We start from the raw sequence: 22,198 nt of genomic DNA on the forward strand, positions 1-22,198 counted from the left end.
AGGAGCGGGAGGCTTGAGCCGGGCGGAGTTAAAGGGATGGATGAGCCGGGAGCGGGCACACGGGGATAACGGGGCTGTGGGCGCGGGGGCGGCGAGGCTCGGGCCGAGGAGGGGAAGGCTGCGAGGGGGCGAAGCCCCGGCAGTGCCACGTCGCACGGGAGGTCCCCGCGCCCCGGGCTCGGCGCTCGGCGGGGCCGGGCAGGTGCGGGGCTGGCGCTGCTCCCGGCGGGGCGGGGCGGGGCGGGGCAGCGCGGCCGCCCTCGGGCTCGGCAGCGGGGCCGAGCGGCGCCCGGGATGTTCAACCGGGCCGTGAGCCGGCTCAGCAGGAAGCGGCCGCCCTCAGGTAACGGGGACNTCGGCGGCCCCTCCGCTCCGCAGCGAGGCCGCGGGGCCGCGGGGGATGCGCGGCCGGGGCGCGCCGGGGCTGCAGCGGCGCTTCCCGCCGAGCGCGGAAGAGGGAACCGGGCTCTGCTCGGGCTGTGCCGCCGCAGCACAGCTTCGGTCGGAACTGCCGCTGTTACCGGGCCCAGGCGGCAGCCCGGGACATCGGAACGTGGTTGTTCGAACTCCAAGTTGACTTTGAGGAGTTTGCCTTTGGAGGTTTCGAGCTGGAATGGGGATTTCCGAGCTGTAATAATGTAGGGCATCGCGGATCCCTCTGTAGACAGGCGCTGTAACGCGGTTGTGTGTTTTGTATCCCCGATGCTGCTCTGTCGGTTCCGAGGGGTGATGTCTGATATCTGTCACTGCTGGGACATCTGGGGCAACAGTTGCGATCTCCAAATCCTAGAAAATAACAGTGTTTTATAGTGTGCAGGAAGAAGTTGCAATCTTTCTAAGAAAAGCCAAACGAGATCTTTGTCTAGAGTTGTTTGGGTTTTCTGTTTTTTTTTTTTTGTGGGGTGGGGGGGAGGCGGGGAGGGAGTATTTTAAATGCTGTATGTCTGGTGAACACTTCCAGAGATGCTACAAAAGAGGAACGTCCCTTTAGTTTCCTTCCTTATAGTTAAAAGTGGAATCCAGTAGCCATCTGTTGCTAGAGACAGTCAAAAGAGGATGTTGAAGCTCGTGCTCTGAGCACCCCACGCATGCGAAGGACAGCTCTGCTGTAGCAAAAAGGTCTAAAATTCAGCTGCTACTAGGAAAAAACGGTTGTGTGAGGATTCATCTGCTGATGCTTGGATACATGGAAAGTAAGGGAATTTTCCCTTTTCAGTTGCTTGCTAATGAAGTTTCCCACTGCTTCATACCTTGGATTTATTATTTCCAGACTGGTGGTTGTTGCTGGGTAGGCATTCTGCTGACTGTAGGACAAGACAAGGTACTCAGAGTGCTTTTAAAGTAATAATAAAGACTCACAGCTTGCAGATTTATGATCTAGGTGGATGAGGGGAGGACTGGTCAGAAGTTCTTCAAAAAGAGATGGAAGCGGCTTTTCTTGTTGTGCATCCATACTTAAATATGGAGTGAGGAATGTGCTGCTTTTGTCATTGTGAGTGTTTGTGAGGCTGCAGTTTGTCAGGGAGTGTCAGAAGGTGTGTGCGGGAAGGAGATGGGCAGAGCGGGCAGCGGGAAGGGATGTGTTCAGCAGGATTCTGTGCAGGGTGTGAGTCTGTGCTGCTCGATATGGTGCCACAAAGGCCACGGTATCAACAGCTGGAGAGTGGCAGCAGCTTGGGAAAGGGCTGTGGTGTGCAGTGTTTGGAAGGCAGAGTGATCAGCATGGCTAACTCCATTAGCCGTGTCTGAATCACTCCCTTTGGTGGGTTCCCGCAGGTTTTTTCTCTTCACGCTTGTCAGAAACAAGGGCCAGGACCGTGAGTTCTGCAAAGTTGTATATATTGATGGCATTGATACCTCCTGGCATTTCAACCCAAGTTCCCGTTTGGAGGATGCAAATATTTGGCATTTTTTGATAGCACTCTTCAGCTGATAATTACGGCGTTATTAGCGCTGCACTCACCGTTCTGCCGCGCACAAAGAGCCTTTATCTGCAGCCTGCTGCTGCACTGCCATTGTGTGATGGGAAGGCAGCTTTCCCTCTAAAATAATGCTCCAGATAATGCAACTGCCTGCTTGCAGGCAGAAGAATGGTGCTGTTAAAAGAAGCACTTAATCATTTGCTGCGTTGGTAGGAGCAGCTGGCTGCTCCCCGCACGCCGTGAGAGCCGTTGTGTCTCTGAAGCACATTTCCAACTCAGTGGAAAGTTTGCTTCAGCAGAAACTCTTACAACTGTGCTCTGCTCTGCGTGCCTTGCTGCCTTTCTCTGCCTCTTGCTTGCTAACCCATGTAAAAGACAGGAGGCTCTGCTCTGAAATTTAATTAGCATGTGATAATGTAATAAATGTACTGTAATGGAAGAAATGTAGTTGGCTTATTTGTCATCTGATGTGTATTCTGTGTGTTACTTTGACAGAAATATTGGTGGGAGAACTGCCATTTTGTAATGCCCTTTGTGATGCACAGAGTTGTCTCCCAGTTTTTAGTAACAGCAAATGTCTGCCTTCCTCATTTAAATGATCATACAAATGTATGTACATTTGGGTTTTTGTTAATCAATGGGATCAAGCTTGTTGTTTCCAAGGCTATATTACTTAACTTTGTCAGCAGATGATTTTAACAGGAGAAAGTTGTCTTTTTATAAATATCCGAGATAAATTGGTGTCAAAAAGATCATTTATGTAACTACACTGCTGTATTTCCTCCTCAAATGAATTGTTTCAGACTCATTAATTTGCACTTCAGTGAAAGTATCATTTTTAAGGTGATTTAGTAATAGAGATAGGTTTGGGGATCAGCTTCTGGAGTCGTTTGTGGGAAAAACCTCTTTCCTGTCTTTAAAAAAATTCTGAAAATCACATATTAAATCTGCTGCATGAAACCAGCATGGGAGCGGGAAGTTATGATCCTGACTGAGGGGATGTCAGGTCACTTTTGTATTAGAATAAATGCTGGTGATGGCATATTTAATGGGGTGTAATAAAAATACCCAGCAGTTTTAATAGCCTCATAAAATTTCAGGGTGTTTCCTACTGTCATTTGCAGCCTATTTATGTTTGTGCTGAAGGGGAATGTTGATGTTTTATGGTGGTTGCAGAGGAACACTGGACACGGGGATTAATGGGGCTCAGCCTGGTGTCCCCAGCCTTGGGTGGGCAGTGCTGGGAGCTGTAGGCTGGGCTGGGCTGGGATTGCACCTCTGGTGGCACCAGAGCTGCCCAGCACCTGAGACATCCCTCAGCCTCTGCTCTGGGGATGTAAATGAGGCAAGGGATAAATGGAATAAATGAGGCAAGGGGTAAATGGAAGGGTTGCGATGGACAGACAGCCCTTGTCTCTGTTCCACGGTATTTTTTGGGTTGTGGGGAGCTGGTTAAGTGAGGAAATAAACTGAGTGACAGTGTTCTGTACTAGGCTCAGCAGAATGGACACTAGGGCACTCGTGTAGGTCCTCCCTTCAGAATCAAATTTTGGTTTTGAAGTTAAGGTTATAGGAGGAGAGTGCAGGGAAAAGGGGACTAGAGGGGACAGGGTTTGCAGGCTGACAAGGAGGAGAGGGGGCAGAACATGAATGGAAAGGTAGAGTTGGGCTGTGCTGGGTGGGCTGGAAGTGAGAGGAAGATGGGGAAAATGATGATCAGGGCGGCTAGAGAATGGCCAGCAGTAAAATGGGAGATCAGTCAAAGCAGCAGAAGAGAAGCAGATTGATGTGTTCTGGGTTTCTGGAAGGAATTATTCTGGCCTTTGCTCACCACAATTTTTTTTTTTTTTTAGGTTTTCAAGGGCCTGTGTGTGCACTGGCTCATTGAAACACCTGCTTTCCAAAGTAATCATTAGTGTCCCCTTCAGATTTGGCTGGAAATGAAACACTGGAACCCAAATGTTGCCCCGTTCTGTTGTGTGCTAAGCCATGCTCGGAGGGGGAATGGCCTGGCTCTGCAGCCACCGCAGCTGCACACCCAGAGCTGCCACCCCTCTCCAAGGGGAACACAGCAGCACATCCCAGCTCCTCACAGGCTTCTGTGCTCCGCTGCAGTACACTTGGCCATTCCCACTCCAATCTCACAGATTTTACTGAGATTAGATGCCCAAATACTTTGAGTCAGGTTTCTAAAACAAATTTTTCGAGTGCTGATCAAGAACCACATCCTTTTGCACGAAGGGGGGCAAACTGAGAGCGTTAGCTCGCTGTGCTCCTGTCACATGTGAAGGCTGCAGCTGTGGTTTGGAGACAACCCTTAGGCTCTGGCTCCTGACCTTTAAGCTAGCAGAGTTTCTAGAACAAAATCCCCTCCCTAACAAGGCAGGAGAGATGTTCATTCATTTAGAGCAGCTGGTAAAACAAACAGACTCCACAGGTCCCTACCAACCAAAGCTCAGGAGCCTCTGCTGTCATGCCAGTGTTCTGCAGGGCTTTAACCTCAGCTTTACTTCCAGTCACTAGCTAGAAAGAACATCTGCTAGTGTGTATTTGTATATAAATATATATTAAAAAATATAAAAATATATATATGTGTATTTCTGCATCGAGAGTTTTTTGAGATACTTAGTGAGGATTAGTTTCATGGTGAAAGAAGGGTTTTTAAAAGCAGAGCTTAAGCAGAACCAGATCCAGATTTCCAGTAAGTTGGTAGGGAGAAATGAAGGAGTTATAAATAGAAGCTCTACTGGTTGCAGTAAGAGTTTTGTGCATCTCTCCAGTGCACAGTGACCTGAAGTGCAGCTCTCATCCTTCTGACTTCCCTCCTGGGTTCCCAGGGCATTTTGTGTGTGAGAGGAGAGGAGAGGAGGCTGAGCACTGTGTTAGAGTTTTTCAGATAAGCAACAGCATTCCTGGAGTTTTTCCAAGTAATGGGTTTTCTGAAGGGTTTTTTTGCCATCACCAGCCTCGAATGAAATGCACTTGTTCCTGGGATAGAGAAAATAGCAATTGTATTCCATCTTTCCTGTCTGTGAGAAGGCTGGCTGGCAGATCAGATGTGGGCACAGTCCAGTACACCTTATAAAAGGAGAATTTCAGGGCTTGGAAACCATAAAATCACCCTCTTGCCCAAAACCAGGCTGACTCAGTGGAGTGATGCTCTTCTGCTCTGTCTTTCCTCCCATTAGGCTAGATTAATGTCTTGGACTGGTTCTCCTGCTAAACAAACCATTATTTTTCTTTCTCTCTCAGCTTTTACTGAGCATCCAGCTTCCATTGATGATTCTTTCTTAAAGATAAATTTCACGTGTGTGACTGGCCAGAAGTTCCTTTAGAGAAGCCAACATTGTTGACAGTGCCAGGGCAAAATGTGGACATTGTGTGGTCATGGTGCTCCCCAGGCAGGAGGTGCTTGAACCCCTCTAAAGCAGTGACAGTGCCTCCTTACCTGCTCATGAATTATGTGGCTGTAAGGAATCTTTGCTTCCTTACAGGTAAAGCAGAATTCAAGTGTCTCTATGTGTGTGTGTGCTCATTTTCTGGTTTATGGTTTTACCTTTAAAGAGAGGAGCTGAAATCAGGGGTGCAGGGGAAAATGGGGGAGACATCCACGTGGCTGATACTTGTCTTTTTCTAAAGAAGATGCTGTTTTGTTCATTTTTTTTTTCCAGAGATAAATGATGGTGAGGGCCACCCAAGCAGCAGCCACCAAGCCTTGAAAGGAACCTCGAAATGGGCCACGTCACTGGAGAGCCTCCTGGAAGACCCGGAAGGAGTGAAACGGTTTAGGGTCGATATATTAAACATGGATATTCACAAAAAGCAAAATTCAGGGTTGAAGGCAGAATGAGCCTCAGCATGAAGGTGCAGCTGTGCCAGCACTGTGAGCAGAGGCACACATCCCTCTAGATATGTGTCCTGAGCAGAGCTGGGGCTGTGCCACTGGCAGAGCTTCTGTGGTGGCACTTCTGCCTCTGCCACTGCAGCCTGTGCTCAAAAGGCACGGGCAAGACTTTAGGCTGCACCTTCCTCATGGGATCTACCCTCTCTTGAGAGGATTAACAATAAACTGCAGTCCCTGGGCCACTGATCCCTCCTGCCAGGCATTATTTATCACTGAGGTCCTGGGCTCTCACTTCTCACACGTTGTCCTTGTCCTTACCAGGAGCAATCTGATGACTCTGGGGCTCTCGCTCTGTGTTTAGCAGCTCTACTGAAAATATTCCCTTTCAGTTTACTACAAAGTGTGGGCTGGTGCAGCTCAAAATGGCTTGAAGTTTAATTAGGTGAGGGTGGTGAGTTGGTGTTTCAAGGCCTTCTTGCCATGTTAGATGTAAGAATAGGAACTGCCTACTTCAAAGTGCTTTTGCCATGCTGCGCTGATAAAATGCTCTGGGATAAAATGGTTTCCTGCCAGACTGGTTTGAAAAGTGAGGTAAACAAGAATAACAAAATGCTGATTTTAAATGCTTTAAAAAAAAAAAAAAAAACAGAAAAAAAAATAATCTTGGTGCTGTTTAATTCCTGGCATTACTTGGTCTCTATTTTCTAACACTTGAAAGAGAAAACTGATGATCTCAGACCTATAAAAGTTTCAGTCATTATATTTCATAAATAAATTTAATGTACATTTTTCCCCTTTGAAAGCATGCCTCACTTTTGGAGGAATGTGCTGTGTTTAAACAGCATAGAGAGCACAGCTACATCTTCTGCTTCAGTTTGTTTAAGTGAATTTATTGCCACTGATGATCCCGTTTAGAAACACTTTCATTTGTAGAGATTTTACTCAAGTCAGAAAATGACAAAAGTCAATTACAAAAGTCAGAAATGTGCTGCATGAGAATCCCAAGTGATTTGTGACTCTCATTTAAATGGTTCATTTCACTCACCTGGGAATGAATTAATGTCTTTTGGGTTTCCCTTTGAGCAGTGGCTGTAAAAGTGCTGGAGTTATTTAAGGGAGGCTGAAGAAGCTGTTCCTGTTGGTTACTGATATGGCCTGAGATTAGATGGAGCCCATCCTCCTCCTGGAATGTGCTTTCAAAGAGCAGAATATCCGAGTGTTCCATGTCAGTCCTGCAGATGCAGGGCTTCTGTGACTCTGGGCTGGGTAAACCCATGGTAAAGTTAATTGTAGGCAGCTCCCAGGTCTATCAGCTATGGTAGGAAGAGGGAAAAACAGCTGAGAAATTGGATCCTAACCTTTGTGTGCTTGTTTTTTTCTCTTTTCTAGGAATTTTTAAAGAAAGAATTTAGTGAAGAAAACGTTTTGTTCTGGTTAGCGTGTGAAGAATTTAAGAAAACACAGGGAAAAAAGCAGGTATGTTTCCTAAATAAATTCTACTTGTCAGCAAAGTTTACTTAGCAGAGCTGGAGCGAAAACATCTCTGTTGCATAATGTGCTTTGCGTGAATGCAAATAAATTTATTTGAAGAAATTGCACTAAAATCATCCTGGTGGAATTGTCTGGAAACAAAGCTGGTTCTATTTCAAATCAAAACAAAGTGCTGAAATTGTCAAGTTTCCCATGTTTTGAAAACGGAACTTTTTGTAGTTTCTAGGGAGTAGAAAAAGTTTGATTAATTCAGTGATGTTGCATCATCTTGTTTGCAAATATAAAGATATTTCATTCAGAACTTTTTTAGAGCATAGCAGCTATTAGATGGAAATTTACACCACTGTGGCTATCTTAGTGGAACATAAAAATAACAAATGGCCCAAACAAAAATATTTTACAGCACCAAAATGAAACATTTTGCCTTATCAAATTACAAGTTCCAAAACATAAGGGCCCTGTTTAAACTTTTTTTATTTAAATATTTATCCAAATTGATGTATACCTGCAGAGTCTTCTCATTTTGCTCATGACAGCTCTACCTTTCCAGTAGGAAATATTCTATTGGAAAATTTTTCAACCAGGCACCTTCAGTAAGTTTTTTTTTTTCCCCACTGCTTGGATCTTGGCTTACACTTAGATCCACAAGGAACACAGGATCCACTTTCACACTTAGACTTTGAAGCCCACAGAGTCAGGTCTAAAATATGTACCATGTTTTGTTTGCTTGTTTATCAAAATGTTTTTCGTGTCTGTTTTTTTTGTTTGTTTTGTTGTTTTCTTGATAAATTTCAAATTTATCTGCTCTTTAAGAGCTCATTCTGTGAGTATGAAATTAAGTAGTATCAAAACTCTGAGTGAGTATCCCTGCCCTTGAGAGTCAGACTCCTGAAGCTCTTTTCTTTTTTTTTTGACATCCACTTTTATGCTTTTTACCTGAGTGCAGCTCTTGTTGCCAAAGGGCACATTTGGCACCATGAAGAGGTGAGAGTGGGAAAATGCCTTTAAACCTCTTCTGCCTGGGCACTGTGCAGCCACTCTGACCCCAGCCTCGAGCATTGCAGGGTTATTGTGGCCAAAATGCAGGACTGGGCACTTGGACTTGTTAAACTTCATCCCACTGGACTCTGCCCATCCATCCAACCCTTCCAGGTCTCCTGGAGAGCCCTCCTACCCTCCAACAGATGGACACAGCTCCCAGCTCAGTGTCACCTGCAATTACTCATTAAATTTATTTATTTTATTTATGAAATTTACTGATGAAAGACTCAATCCCCTCACCCATGTTGTCAATAAAGACATTGAGCAGAGCTGGCCCCAGCACCCAGGGCTGTGCCTGGCCCCAGCTGGATGCAGCAGCGCTCACCACCCCTCTCTGGCCCGGCCATGCAGCCAGCTCTGAGCCCAGCACAGAGTGCTCCTGTCCCACCCTGGGCTGCAGCTTTTCCAGGAGTGTGCTGTGGGATTAGATGTGCTTGGAGGAACGACAGAAATGCCCAGGAATAGCAATCAGATGGGCTAGGAGAGGTGCTATGAAGTGCAGTGTAAGAGGGCTGTGTCCAGACTGCAGACTCCTCTCTTAAGGTCAGTCACATATTGTCAGCTTGAACAGTTTCCCAGCAGATTTTTAACAACAAAAAATTTCCCTGTCTTTCCAAACAATGTATTTTGGGTAGGGGAGTCTACTTTCTGTAAATATCCTGTGTTTTGCACCGAAAAAAAAATCCCTTCAAAACAATTTTGCTGGGTTTTAGCTGTAAGTATTTTTTGGGCATTGATAAATCCATAAAAATACAACAAAACCAATTTTTTTTTTTTGCAAGAAGAGGGAAATGTTCAATCTGTCTGTGAACTTTGTGACATTTAGTAATTCCAGTTTTGTGTATTCAGCTGCTTCCCTCCCTCATTAAGGTCCAGGAATACAGAAAGTCTTGAGGAAAGAACAACCAGTCAGTCGACTTTTCTGTGAAGTCCCACGCTTTCAGTGGGATAATAATCATATTTTCCCTTGCTAAATAATTTCCATATTTCTAGCTGATTTAGGATTGCTAATTTAGGATGCCAGTAGAGAAAATGTTAAAATGATGTACAGGAATAGGAGCTTGGTGAATCCTTCAATGAATTTCCAAATTAATGGACAGAGATTTGACTAGGTTTTATTTAGGTTAATTATCCAGTACCAGTCATTGCATAGTATGGTCAGCCTGGAGTCTGGGGCTGCCCAAATTATTATAACTGCCTGAATAAATGTGCTTTAGAATGACACAGACTTACAGTAAATTTTTGTAGCTACTGCTTATGGGTGGCTTTGTTTAGATAATTTACAAAGCTAGGAAAAGCACTAAAAATAGAAATCTTTCCAGTGTTTATGGTAGCATGAAGTGTGGATTTTTCTTCTGAAAGTGACTCTTGCAGAAGTCCCTTTGCATCTCTATTGTGCACACAGCGTTCTAAAAACAGCCTTTTACTTGTTTTGCAGTTCACTTCTCCTTAAAACTGGTTTCCCACACAGATTGGCTCGCAGGCACTGAGGCTCTTGGTCAGATGAAGCTGAAATCAGTTCAGCCCAGGCTGGAGGGAGTCCAGGGGAGGCCACGGAGATGCTCCAAGGGCTGAAGCAGTTCTGCTCTGGAGCCAGGCTGGGAGAGCTGGGTGTTCAGCCTGGGAAGAGAAGGCTCCAGGGAGACTTTCCAGTGCCTAAAGGGGCTTGAGGAGAGCTGGGGAGGGACTTTGGGCACAGGAATGGAGTGACAGGACAGGGAAATGGCTTCAAACTGACACAGGGCAAGTTTAGATTAGCTACAAGGAGGAAATTCTTTACTGTGAGGATGGTGACACACTGGGACTGGTTTTCCAGAGAGGTGATCAATGCCCCATCCTTAGAAATGTCCAGTGCCAGGCTGGCTGGGGCTCTGAGCAGTCTGATCTGGCTGGAGATGTCCCCTGTCCCTGCAGGGGGTTGGAAGTAGCTGAGTAAATAATTTCAAAAAGTAGTTTCAAACTTACTTTATTTCAAAATTACTTTGAAGTCATTTCAAACCCAAGGATGAGATAATATTTTCATTACTTGAGGTGAGAGCACTGGCCTGGGGTTCTACTTGGTTAAACTTGCCTGAAGGTCACCACATGGGCAGTGGGTCAAGCATCCCTCGTGCCAGGGATATTTCTGGTGATCCTTTCTCTGCCAGCCTGGGGCAGTGTTTGGGTTTGTACATCCATCAGAGTGGATGATTCAGGGAGCAGGGGAGATCTTTGGCAGCTGCAGAGCGAGGCAGCAGGCAGAGTGCATTGCTGGTCTAGGCAGGCTTTAGATGGTTCAGCCATCTAAAAACCCAGATGGGTTCAGCTCATCTTCAGCAGAAAGGTACAAAGCTCCCCCTCAGCTCAAGACACATCTCTGTAGCTAAAAAAAAACCACCACCACCAACAAAAAACAGCCCAAAAAACAAAACAAAACAAAAAACCCAGCAAAAAATGGATATTTCTTTAAAACTGAAGTTAAAATACAGATTTAATGTTTGGTGAAGATTGAGAAAGCAATGGGGTCAAGCCCACTCGTAGCAGTGAGTTCTGCTGCCACCCGTGTGGCCCTTGTGTTAGGGCATGTATTTAATTACTGAAATGGGAGTGCTGGGGATAAGGGAATAAAACTTAGCTTTAAATATTTTGTTGGAGTCAGTTATGTGTTGTTGCATTTTGTGACTGTTAATGAAATAAACAACATGTCAGTCATGCTGCTTCCCAGGGTTTAAATGTTTCTCCTCTTGCAGCCGAGCTTCAAAAATAAATTACAGATTGTAATAAATGCTTCCAACAACAGGGAATACTTTCAGCTATTGCTAAAACCCACCAAAATATCCATGTTGAAGTTTTGTAGTGAACGATTCCAGAACAAAGTCCCGCACATTCAGGAGTTTCTTCTGTTGCTTCCCATGTGGAAAGCAGCAAGGGTTTAGCAGGGCTGGGTAATGCTGCACAGCTGCTGAGTGCTGGAGCCTGGTCTGGTGAGCATCTGGGGCTCCCATTCACCTCGTTTGGGAGCCACACATGCCTGGGAGCTGGGCTTGACCTTAGGGAAGGAAGTGGGGAAGAATATTGGATCCACTGGAAATAGCGAGGGGGGTTACTGTGGACAGAACTTTGTACTCCAAAGGGGAATCTGGCAGGGACACTGGAGAGAGCACACAGATGGAACTGGGGACTGCCAGAAATCCTTTAAAAACCACCTGTGAACAAGATCCCAGTTTAAGAGCTGTTTCAGTTCCAGAGCTGGGTCCCCTGAGCTGAGGCTTTCGTTTCAGGCTGATGCAGAGCAGAGAATGTCACCGAGTGAACAGGGACAATCTCTGCCTCCTCCACCTGAACCTGGCTCTGCCTGAGTGACATTTGGGGGGTGTATGAGCACACTGGCAGCTTTAACTGTTCTTTCTTTTTAAAGCAAATTATAAGCTGTAGTTAATCAGCTGCTGAAGCACAGACGTAGCAGAGCAGTTCTATTTGCAGCAGAACCTGTAACTTTCAGCTGTGCATTTCCAAATTTCCCCACTGCTATAAAGCCAGGTCCTCTGTGTCTCTGCAATGGCCTCCTCTCCCTACCACAGCTCTTTCACTTCCTTTCTTTGCTATTCTTCATCACAAAATCCAAAGAGCCTCCCTGTTTCACCAGCCTCCCACACAGTCCTGTTGTTCCTCTCCATGCTCTTTAAACTTCCTCACGGTTACTTCTAGTTTTGTGTTCCCTCTCAAGCCTCCCTCTGCCCTTTCTCTGCAGTGCCCAGCTTGCTCCTGGGTCCTTGGGCAAGCAGCCCCTTGTGCTGGGGCTGAGGAGCTGCATCTGCCTTGATTAGCCAGCAGCAAAGAGCATCCTGGCAGTTCGAGCAGAGCAGAGAACTTCTGGCTGCAGCTTTTCCCTTGCTGCTTGTGCCGCTTTTCCTCTCACTTTCTTTTCTCCTGCTGATCTTCCCTTGACTCAGCAGGAGGGTAATTTTTTTTCCTCAGTCCTTTGCCCCTCTCTCAATTATGGTTGAAATTGGACAGCAGGTTCAAAAGTTGTTTGGGTGGGACTGGCAATGCAATTGCTGATGCAATAGCAGCTGAAGGCCCCTTTGCTGTGCCCTCATTAGGACATTAACTTTTCCACTTGTAGCAGTCACACCTTTGATCCCTTGGATTAATTGGTCATTTAGAACAGAAGTGGCTGACCCAGTCCTCCCTGAGCTGTGAAACAAGTTGGAAATTGTTAAAAACAGTTCATTGTGACCTAATGCACTTGACACGTAATGTTCTACCCACCAGATGAATAATGAGTTTTAAAAAGGAATACTTTGGGTACATGGGTGTCCCCTTTAGCAGGGAGAGAGCCCCAAATCTTTAGGCCTCCTGAATGCTGAAGCACATGCAGCTTTCCTTCTAATTACCCCCAGTGTAAATGTACCTCAGCTGTAAAACATGGAAGTAATTCTGAGACTCCTTCATGGGCAGGATTTAAATGCTTCCTTCTTCAGGCCCCCATTCCCATCAAAGGCACAGCCCTTGAGCTGGTGTGGAGCTGTGGATGCTCATTAGAAATTCCCTGGGGGCACTGGTGAGTGCCCAGGGCTCGGGATGGCCTGGAGCAGCTGCTGCTGGCTGGCTCTCAGCATGCAGAATTCAGATTGCAGCAGGGGCCTTGGCTCTTGCCTGGCTTGGTTCTCTTCTCGGGCTTCCTCTTATCCAGCCATCTGTTAGGGGCCTTTCCTTGAACTTCAGGGGATTGTGGCCACTCACTGCTTTGAAGCTTGAAGATGCTGGTGGGGTCAAGATGTTACTGGTTTGACAAGGGAAGAGCTCTGAAACAGGGCAAATACCAACAAACAGCTTTGTGCAGGCCAGGCCCTTATTTATCAACTCTCAGGGGCTATTGAGAATCTTCTCTTTGCCAATTAGCCGAGCTGGTGTTTTTTTCACTTAATTTTCCCTTGTAGTAAGCTCCCAGTTTTTCTTCCTCTGGGTTTCTTGCCCATACAGATGATCTGTTGGGAAAAACATTTGTCTCAAAAGCAAAGACATGATGATGCTGAGCAGTTTTACACTGGCTGCTGAAGCATCCCAACCTGCTGAATTCTGGCAGCTTTCACTGATAGCAGTGTAGCTTTTGGCCTGCAGGGGTGTTCCTCTTCTACTACAAATGAACATACACAAGTGAGATAAACCTGATGCAGAGAACATTCCCACAGCAAATAATTCTGTAAATAAATGTCCTTTTGCAGATGCAGGAGAAAGCTAAAGAGATTTACATGACTTTCCTGTCCAGTAAAGCTTCCTCCCAAGTCAATGTTGAAGGGCAGTCCCGTTTGAGTGAGACCATCCTGGAGACACCTCACCCTCTCATGTTTCAGAAGCTCCAGGACCAGGTAAAGTTATTTATTTTAATAACACAATTTCATTCATTTCTGTCTGGTTTTAATGAACTCTGCTTTCTAGCCATGATCGAACAGGTAAGCGGGGTTGGTCCATGTTGGGGGTATTAATGCAGCTGCTCTGAGATATTCAAGGTTCTTGGCCCCAATTAATTAAGAGACTCAATACAATCATTCTAATTCCAGCTCAGGACTTTCCTGGAAAACTGGCTGGAGTTTTCTCCAGGGTTCCTGCGTGGGTAGCTTGAGAATCGCCCTGACTAACTCAGTGCCTTTGTTTTCCTGTGTATTCACTTGTTCTGAGTCATTGCTGATGTTTGTTTCTGTAGTTGCCCCTGGTTTCCTTGAGAGCTCAAATTTCTTCATTTTACTTTGCTTTGGTATTTATCTTGTTATGAATATAGCACAATTTTCTGAAAACCCTCCTCTTCTGCAGTGTGCAAGACTTAGAGGAGTTGGTCTCTGCTTTGCCTTTCCCTAAAGAACTTGGGAGGTCTGGTAGAAATTAGAAATTTTGCAGGCATGTCTTTAGGTGGTAAATTTTCTTGATATTCAGCTGATTTCAAAGCATAAGTTATGAAGTGAGTCATTCTTATCTGCAGCTTTCCAGCACTTGCAGTACTATTTTTAATTCCTGTACCATCCTCAGGACTACCTGTATTTTCCATTTGGCTCTTTCCTTTTGTGGAGAAACAGCTCAGGGATTTAAACAGTGTTTTCAGCCCATTTCAATCAGGTATTGAATACAATGGCTGGGCACTTGGACGGGTCTGAGGAGCAAAGGCTCTGCTGTTTTTCAGGCAGATTCCAAGACATTAGTAGTGAAAATACCTGAAATCCAATTTCCATGTGAAGAAATAGTTTTTAATGGAAAAAGTTCTGACTTGGGGAAAGAGAAGGAACTGTTCTAGTAGATCTAAGCACTGCATTTCAGGGTGAGTGACTGTAAGAGTGAAGCTGGAGAGAATACTGGAGTTAAGATATTTGTTATTTTGTAAATGACATGCACGTGGAGAGCCAAGGGTCGGTAATACCTGAACTGGAAACATACTGGACTAGTGGTGGAGGAATCCCTCTAGTGTGGGAAGAAAATCTGTGAGCTTTTAAAAACAAATGCAGAGCATTTATGGGTCATTGCAAGTTTCCAGCGCTTGAAGCTACTGTTTATTGCTGTTAGATAATGGCTCAGAAGAGTTATGGTCTTCTCCAGTTTTCAATCCTTATAAAGTTATGGAGAGTGGTGCAATTTGTTCTCTGAAGAGCAGTGTTAAGCACTGCTGGCACTGTGGGTCTGGAGGAGAAAAAGGCAGAGCTGGAAGGACACAGCCTGGAGTACAGCAGTGCTGCTAACAAGAGCTGCAGCTCTCCAGAGAGCCCCTGATTTAACTGGGGACACCATGGGGTGTGCCTGCTGCTCATGGGGTGGCCCTGACTGCCCCAGGCCATTTGTTTGTGCTGAATGAAGTGAGAGTGGTTCACAGAAATCCATGTGCTTCAGAATCCTTGTGGGGAAAAGAGGGTTCTGCTTTGGCATATGATTATGAGCTCTGCTCTGTGTATTTGCCTGGCCAGACTGCAGAAGTTCTTGATCTTCAATGCTCTTTCTCTCTGGGAGATGCTTTAAGTGATACCAGGAACAAGAGGGGTCTAAGTTCTTAACATAGGCATGATGTTTTAATGGGAAATGTCTTCCTTACATTTTTTTTTCCCTTGAGCTGGTGGGATAAATTTAATTATATTGTAGTTACCCAGTGCCAGGAGGTATAATTCGACTTTGCTTGAGTCAGGAAGAGTTCAGACCCTGAAGATCAGGCTCTACACAGAGTGGGTGTTTTGGGATTTTTTTTTTTTTCATATTCCAATATGTATCTTAAAGAATAATATTTCCACAGTTTTAGACAGTAACTTAAATGCTTAAATATGTAAACAAACACTGGTTAGTAAAATCCACCATGTAACTTACTTGTAAAAGAGCTATTTCAGCAAATGCACAGACAAGAACAGTCAAATCTTAGGTGTTTGCCTGTATCTGTCCAGCTTCCTCGAGGATGTGGAATGAAAAAGCAGTTTGAGATTGTTTTTTCCCTCCTAGCAAAGACTTGTGTTACCTGATTGTACTGTCAGTTAGAAATGAGACCTGTAAAGGTAAAGATGAGTTATCCACCATGGAATAGCAACATCTGCAGGTGAGAATCCAGGAATTTGTCTTGGAAACTCAGCTATTCTGAGTATCAAAAAAAATCTGTCCTGAAACATGACTCAGAGAGGCTCAACCAGTGAAATAATAGACTGAGGGTGAGGCTGGCTTTGGTTTTGCCTCAATTACACTTTTGAAGTTTACTTTTTTCCCCTTCCCTTCTGTTTCAACACCAAGCAAAATATAGTCCTGACCTTGACACCTGAACAGATTCCAGGCTCCTCTCCCGACCCTTTTGTTTTCAGAAAACTCCAAAAGAGTTGTAGGGTTTTTTTGTCTGCAGTGGGTATAAATAGAAGAGCAGAAGTTATGCTGAGGGATGAGCCTGAGCTCAAGCCCTGGGAGGTTAAAGCTGTACTTGGGGCTGACTTTATGTTTCCATGCTGGCTGTGAGAAGCTCTTGGCCTGGTGAAAAGTGTAATTACACAAATTTAATCCACCAGCAATTTAAACCCACATTTCAACTGGCAAAACACATCTGTACCAGGTCAGCTCTTTGTGGCAGGTTCCTGCAACATTTCTCATCTGGCCTGAGACCAGTCTTGGCATTTTGTCTAACAAGGGTGGGAAGATTTGTGTAGGTTTAAGGAATATTGGCTAATCCAGTTGTTTCAGAGTTTGTGTAAATTACTCAGAGGCTTTCCTTAGTTATCCAGTGCTCTGCACAGTTACTCTGCAGCACTCAGGAGTCACTGCAGCCAGGAAGGTGCACAGAAGGTGCCTCTCTTCCTTCAGAGCTCTGCTTTGTCCCTCTGAATGCCTTCCAGACACCCTGCCAGGAGGATCTGATCATCTCCTCCCTGACCCAGCCATCCTCTCACCTTCAGTATCAGGCGTGCAAGGTTGGCTATTGTGAAAAGTATAATTTGATTTTTAAACCACTGTGGATGTTACTGCCAGGCAGTGACCATGGAACCAACACTGTTTGCTACATGCTGCTCCTTGGGGAGCTGGAAGTGTATTTTTTAAATGTAATGCTCTAGTACGGACAGAACGAAAGTACATTGGAATTAAAGCGTCCTTCACACTTAAAATCTCATTTTGCTGAGCTCATTTGCTTTGTGTTCTTTTCCCCCTCTTCCCAGATATTCAACCTCATGAAATATGACAGCTACAGCCGCTTCCTGAAGTCAGACATCTTCCTAAACCATCAGAAGAGTGAGGAGCAAGAGGAGAGCTCACCAGAGGCTCAGACTGCAGCTAAAAGAGCATCAAGAATTTACAACACATGAGACACAATGGATCCCTTCAGGAGAGGCCATACAATAAGGAAATTACACTCAGGAACAGTCTAGGTTTATAGCAGTTGCATTTAGGGCTTGGAAAGCTCAGAACCTTTTTAGGAGATACTTACCTTCTTAATTGCTTGAATGACTAATTGTTTTTGCATGATAGCTATTAACCAAGCACCCATGGAAGGACTGTTTCCCAGCTAGAAGGCTGAGGTATTCCTCCATAGCATGAATTGCCTTTCATACTTCACAAGTTAAAATGCTTTCAATTCTTCTATTTTCCTTTGTGAGGTGATGAGAAACAGGAGATAGTGTGGTTGGGTTTTTATTTTTGCCTTGTAATTTTTATTTGGGACTAGCTTTTACATCCTGAACTGCTGGGAGAAGCAGTTGAGGAGAGCATTTCTCATTAGTTTGTGGGTGAGTCATTCACAGCAAATTTAATCATAAAGGGACAGCATCTTTCAGGGTTAAGCTCAGTAGAATCCAATCCCTTCCTGTGTGACTTTGTTCTTTCAGTGATGTCTGTTTTGCTTTGCTTTTATTGCTGAATCAAAACACTTCCCTAGTCATGATTTTCATTTTTGTATCTCCTAAATTTCCCCCCCCCTTTTTTTTTTTTTGCAGTAGACAATCACCTTCTTCAGGGGATGGGATACCCTCTATTCCCTTGGGAACAAAGGCCCTAAAAGAGACAGAATCTCTGAGGAACTCCTGCCTGCCATTAGGAAATGTGACAGCAAATAAGTAAATATCCCTCTCAGGGCACACTGATCCCAGCAAAGCTTGGCTTTGTCCCTCATTCCAGTGTGACATCAGATGCTGCTATCAGGAAGCATCTGGTCTCTCCCAGGTCTCCTGACCAACCCTGCTTTGTGCAGCAACAGCTTTGGCAAAGGACCAACAAACCAAATCTGGTTTTGTTTTACTCTTTTTTTTTTTTTTTCCCCTGCTAAAATCACCCTGCAGAGTTTTGTCTGTCCCACGCAAATCTTTCAGGGTTTCCTAGTTGTGATTTTGGAGAGCTGCAGAGGAACAGGGAGTTGGGTTTGGGGTTCAGCCACTCTCACATCAAGCTCGAGAGCAAGGGGAATTAATTTCTGCCCTGTGTAATGAAAGGTTGGTGGAGAAAGACATTCCCAATGTTGTCCTGGGAATGTCAGCACTGCAAAGCCCATTTTGGCGTGGAGTTTTTCATGTGTTCATGTATTTTTTGATTAATTCACTGCAGTGTTACTAAATTGCAGTTTAAGCTGGGAAAGTGTATTAGCTACTTGCTCTATTTACAAGCTTCACAGCTGTAGTCTGGCTGTTTCCCACTCTCTCATTATTTACTCTTCCATTTTTTGCACTGCTTGTCTTGAGCTTTTGTTTATGTGCTGGCTAATCTAAATGCACAGTTAGCTTTTGAACATTTTGTACTTTTTTTTTTTTTTGTCAGAAAGGCCAGATATGTTTCATGCATTGCTGTCACAACCAATGTTTAAAAATCTAAGTCTAGTTTGTCATTTTTGAGAACGCAAACTTGGTAGACTTGATTATTTCTTTTAACTCTGAGCCACTCCTGCAGGTATTGTGTAAAGAAAATTGTTTCTATGGGCTTTTCCCTAATTAAAAGTGGGGATGGAAGTTCTGATTCTTCCCCTAGAGCTCCATGCCCTGTTCATTTTTAGGAAATCAAAGAAAGAAGAGGTCAATGCCTCCACAATATGCATGTAGTAAGGTGTAATTCTTGTGCACTGAGTTAGTGTTCTCTTTATACTCTTATACTCTTGAAAGACTTAATGGTGAAGTCCTACTACTTCAGGCACTTTCAGTGGTATTTGACCTCATGCTTAAGCTGTATTTCAATGTTTTACTGAATAAGAATGAACTAAACATGTGCATGAATTTTTTTTTTTTCTCTCTGCTGGGGCCTAGGAAATGGAACCATCCAGTTCTGGACTTGCCAACTATTTGTAATCTCAGGATTACCTCTTTTGAGAATCCACTGTAAAAACAAAACTCTTAATGCCTGCCACAGCAGAGGACAGAACTTCTGATAGCATTGAAGCCCTTGGGAGTGGGCAGCTTAACCAGTTTAGGACTTGGGATTTGTATTTTCCCAGTGTTTGCTGCATTAATCTGAGTGATACTGAAAAATTCAGCATGGGGACATTGATGGGAAAGATGCAGAATGAGCTCTTACCACATTCATCACATGGATGCACAGTAGATTCATTTTTAATCATATTGATTTTAAAAATGCATGAGCAAAGGAGGAGAGTCTTTGACTATCGTGTTTTAAAATGGTAATAATAGAAAACAAAACCAGGAGCCTTATGAACAAAGGTGGGGTGTTAAAGAGAGAAAATGAGTTTGTAGCTGCTTATGAACAACCCTTTTCTTGGCAATATGTTCCCTTCAGGTACTGCCTTTGCTTGGTCAGAGCAAATGCCCCACACGAGTAGACACAAAGGTGCTTTACACTACCACAGGATGAAAGTTTCTGAAATGGAAATGGATCTTTTAGCAGCATCTCTAATCCTGTGATGTTTATTTCAATGCCTATTATGTTTCTAACCTAATGTACCTTAACCCACAAAACTCTTAATCTTTGAGTTGCTCTTTTACCTCAGAGGTAAAAAGTTGATTGCACCATTCTCGTTGTGGTGCCTGGGTTTGTTTGATTTCTCTACAACACCAACATGTAGACTTGCAATGTGCAGAAAGCAAATATGTTTTTCCTATTCATTAGATTATCTGTATTTTTCAGTAAAAGGGCAATCAAATTAAACCCATGCAAGCAGATGTCTGTAATTGCAATTTCTGTATATGTGGGGAAAGTTGGTATTACTACAAACTTGCTCCTGGAAATAGGTGACACTTGCTCCACATGGCACAGAACAAATCACACAGACAGAAAAAGAACTGTTTCCCTAGGAGTAAATCCCTCATTCCAGGAACTGTAAACATTGCATCCAACCTCAGGCTGTAAGTGGGTGCTCAGAGTTGCTTCATGTAGAGATTAAAGATAGGATCTACTCCCTTTCATAGAACTTACACTGAAGGTATGAGCACACAAAACAAGCAAGAGAAGTTTCATGCCTGATTGCATGCCTTAAACTCTGCCCTATTTTGTGTTTCTCAGCTAAAAAATAAAAATACTCTACAAATACACCAAATCTGTGTGCTGACAGGTGTTTTATGCTCTGAACAGAGTTTGGGTTGAGATGGCCTCATGATGATCCCATTTTCAGCTCTCACAGGTTACACTCTGCCCTAGTGTGTGGGGTTTATTTCTTGGAAGAAGGAATGGCACAGTGGGGCTCACTTCTGCCTGGGCTCTGAACAAATTGCAGTAAGTCACTTGGACAGGGGAAGATGCTTCTTGTACCTGCTCCATCTCCCATTTCTGTTGTTCCTGCTGCATTTCTTTCATTGCACTGACCAGCCCACTGGTGTGGGGAAGGGGGGTTGAAAAATCAGAGGGAGGGAGAGAAAAAGATTTTCATGTTCCTGTCTGGATAATGGTTTGGAATGTGCTTGAATTTTTATTGGCAATTCAGATGTTTTAAGTGGGTAGCATCTGAGTTAAAAACTAATTATGTCATCATGCAGAGAGGTCCTGTATAATTCTGTGACTGGTCCAAAGCTGAAAAGTGGTATAAACTCCCTTTTATAAATTGTTTATAAATCTTTTCATCCTAAAACAGGGCAGCAAGTCCTACAAAGTAATGCATTTTTTTTTTGCCAAATGTCACCCCAGACAAACCAGAAGCCCCGTTTGCACGACAGTGATCATTTCCCCATGCCAGAGGCAGTTCCTCTTGTTTGCATCCAGCACATCTCATGTCCCAGGGCTTTTGGCAAAGCCACAGTTCAAAGCGAGCTCTGGGGCATCCTTTATCCCATCCTTTATCCCGAGGATCTCTCAGACTTTGCTGTGCTGCCACGCGAGTGCTCAGCAGCTGCAGCCGCAATCCCCAGCGCTCCCGTTTGGCTGTAATTAAGGGAAAGATGCTTCTCATCAGGGCTCTTCTATCCTCGCTGATCGTGTGCAAATCCGTGGCAGCCAGGAGTTAAAAAGCGCCCCATTCCCATCCCAAGGGGCTTGGGAAGAAGCAGGGAAAAGCTTCATGCAGCTCCTGGCAGGAGGAACGCGACCATTGCCAAAATTAGCAGCACCCTCTCCTGGCTCTCGGCTGAATAACTCGCAGGGATTTGGGGCTTGGAGTGAGAGTCCCAACTCGGAAAGGTCTCCAGCTGCTTGTTCCTCAAATGCAGAGCACTCGGTGACCTTTCTGTCACTGCAGGAAATGCAGCTCAGAGACAGCAAAGCTCTGCTGAAGTGGCTCTGTCTGTCAGCTGATGTTGCTCTGATCAAAACTTGGGGGGATCCCCATGCACTAAGATTAAAATTGCTTTGAAAGTTGGCATTGTAAAGCAGATAACTGATAACACACTTTGTGACACAAACCTGCAGAGCAGGGCCGGCAGCTGTCCCTTTGGCCCTGCCGTGTGCTGTGCCCAGCTGGGTCCCCCAAAGTCAGGACATTTCCTGCAGGAAGCAGTGACTGGGATGCTGACAGCTCCTACCCCTGCTCCTGCCACACCCTGATGCCTTGTGCAGGCTGACCTAGGCAGCACAGAATCTGAAAAATAGAGAAGCTAAAACCTGAGGGATCACTCCAACCTTTCCAGAGGTCATGTGCCCAAAATTCGACCCTGTGCCTGCCTGCACCCCCTGTTACTCCCAGGTTCTTGTTTCGTCTGGCACAGAACTCTGCAAACCAGCAGGAAAGGCTGGCTGGGAAGAGCAGAGCTGTGGGGTCAGGGCTGGGGATGGGGATTTTGCACTGCTCCATGTCTCAGGCAAGCACCACAACTGCTGTCAGGGGGATGTCAGACAGGGGCTCCTGTTTTCTTTGCCATACAAATTTCAAGCAGAGTCTGGCAGTTTGTCCCCTTACTGGAGTGCGGCAGCTCCTCAGGGCATGTTTTCCTCAAGGAATCTCAGGTGCTGCCTGGCCAGCCCCTCAGCCCATGGGGGTTGTGGTGGTCAGGGTGACATGAGCAAGGGTGACACGTCCAAGGGTGACATGTCCAAGTGCCAGGTTGCACTTCAGCTGGCA

General features: G+C 44.9%; 1 protein-coding gene across 1 annotated transcript; it reads left to right on the forward strand.

Annotated features, from left to right (window-relative positions):
• Positions 1–220: 220 nt before the first annotated feature.
• RGS10 (regulator of G protein signaling 10) lies at positions 221–20,248 on the forward strand. The gene is made up of 5 exons (XM_041461491.1): positions 221–343; positions 5,594–5,712; positions 7,156–7,242; positions 13,506–13,649; positions 16,938–20,248. Exons 1-5 carry the CDS (start codon positions 295–297, stop codon positions 17,082–17,084), a joined length of 546 nt encoding a protein of 181 aa, XP_041317425.1. The 5' UTR covers positions 221–294; the 3' UTR covers positions 17,085–20,248.
• The last annotated feature ends 1,950 nt before the right edge of the window (positions 20,249–22,198 follow it).

Source organism: Pyrgilauda ruficollis, unplaced genomic scaffold (assembly GCF_017590135.1).
Source record: "Pyrgilauda ruficollis isolate IOZ18807 unplaced genomic scaffold, ASM1759013v1 scaffold15, whole genome shotgun sequence".
Classification (NCBI taxonomy): domain Eukaryota; kingdom Metazoa; phylum Chordata; class Aves; order Passeriformes; family Passeridae; genus Pyrgilauda; species Pyrgilauda ruficollis.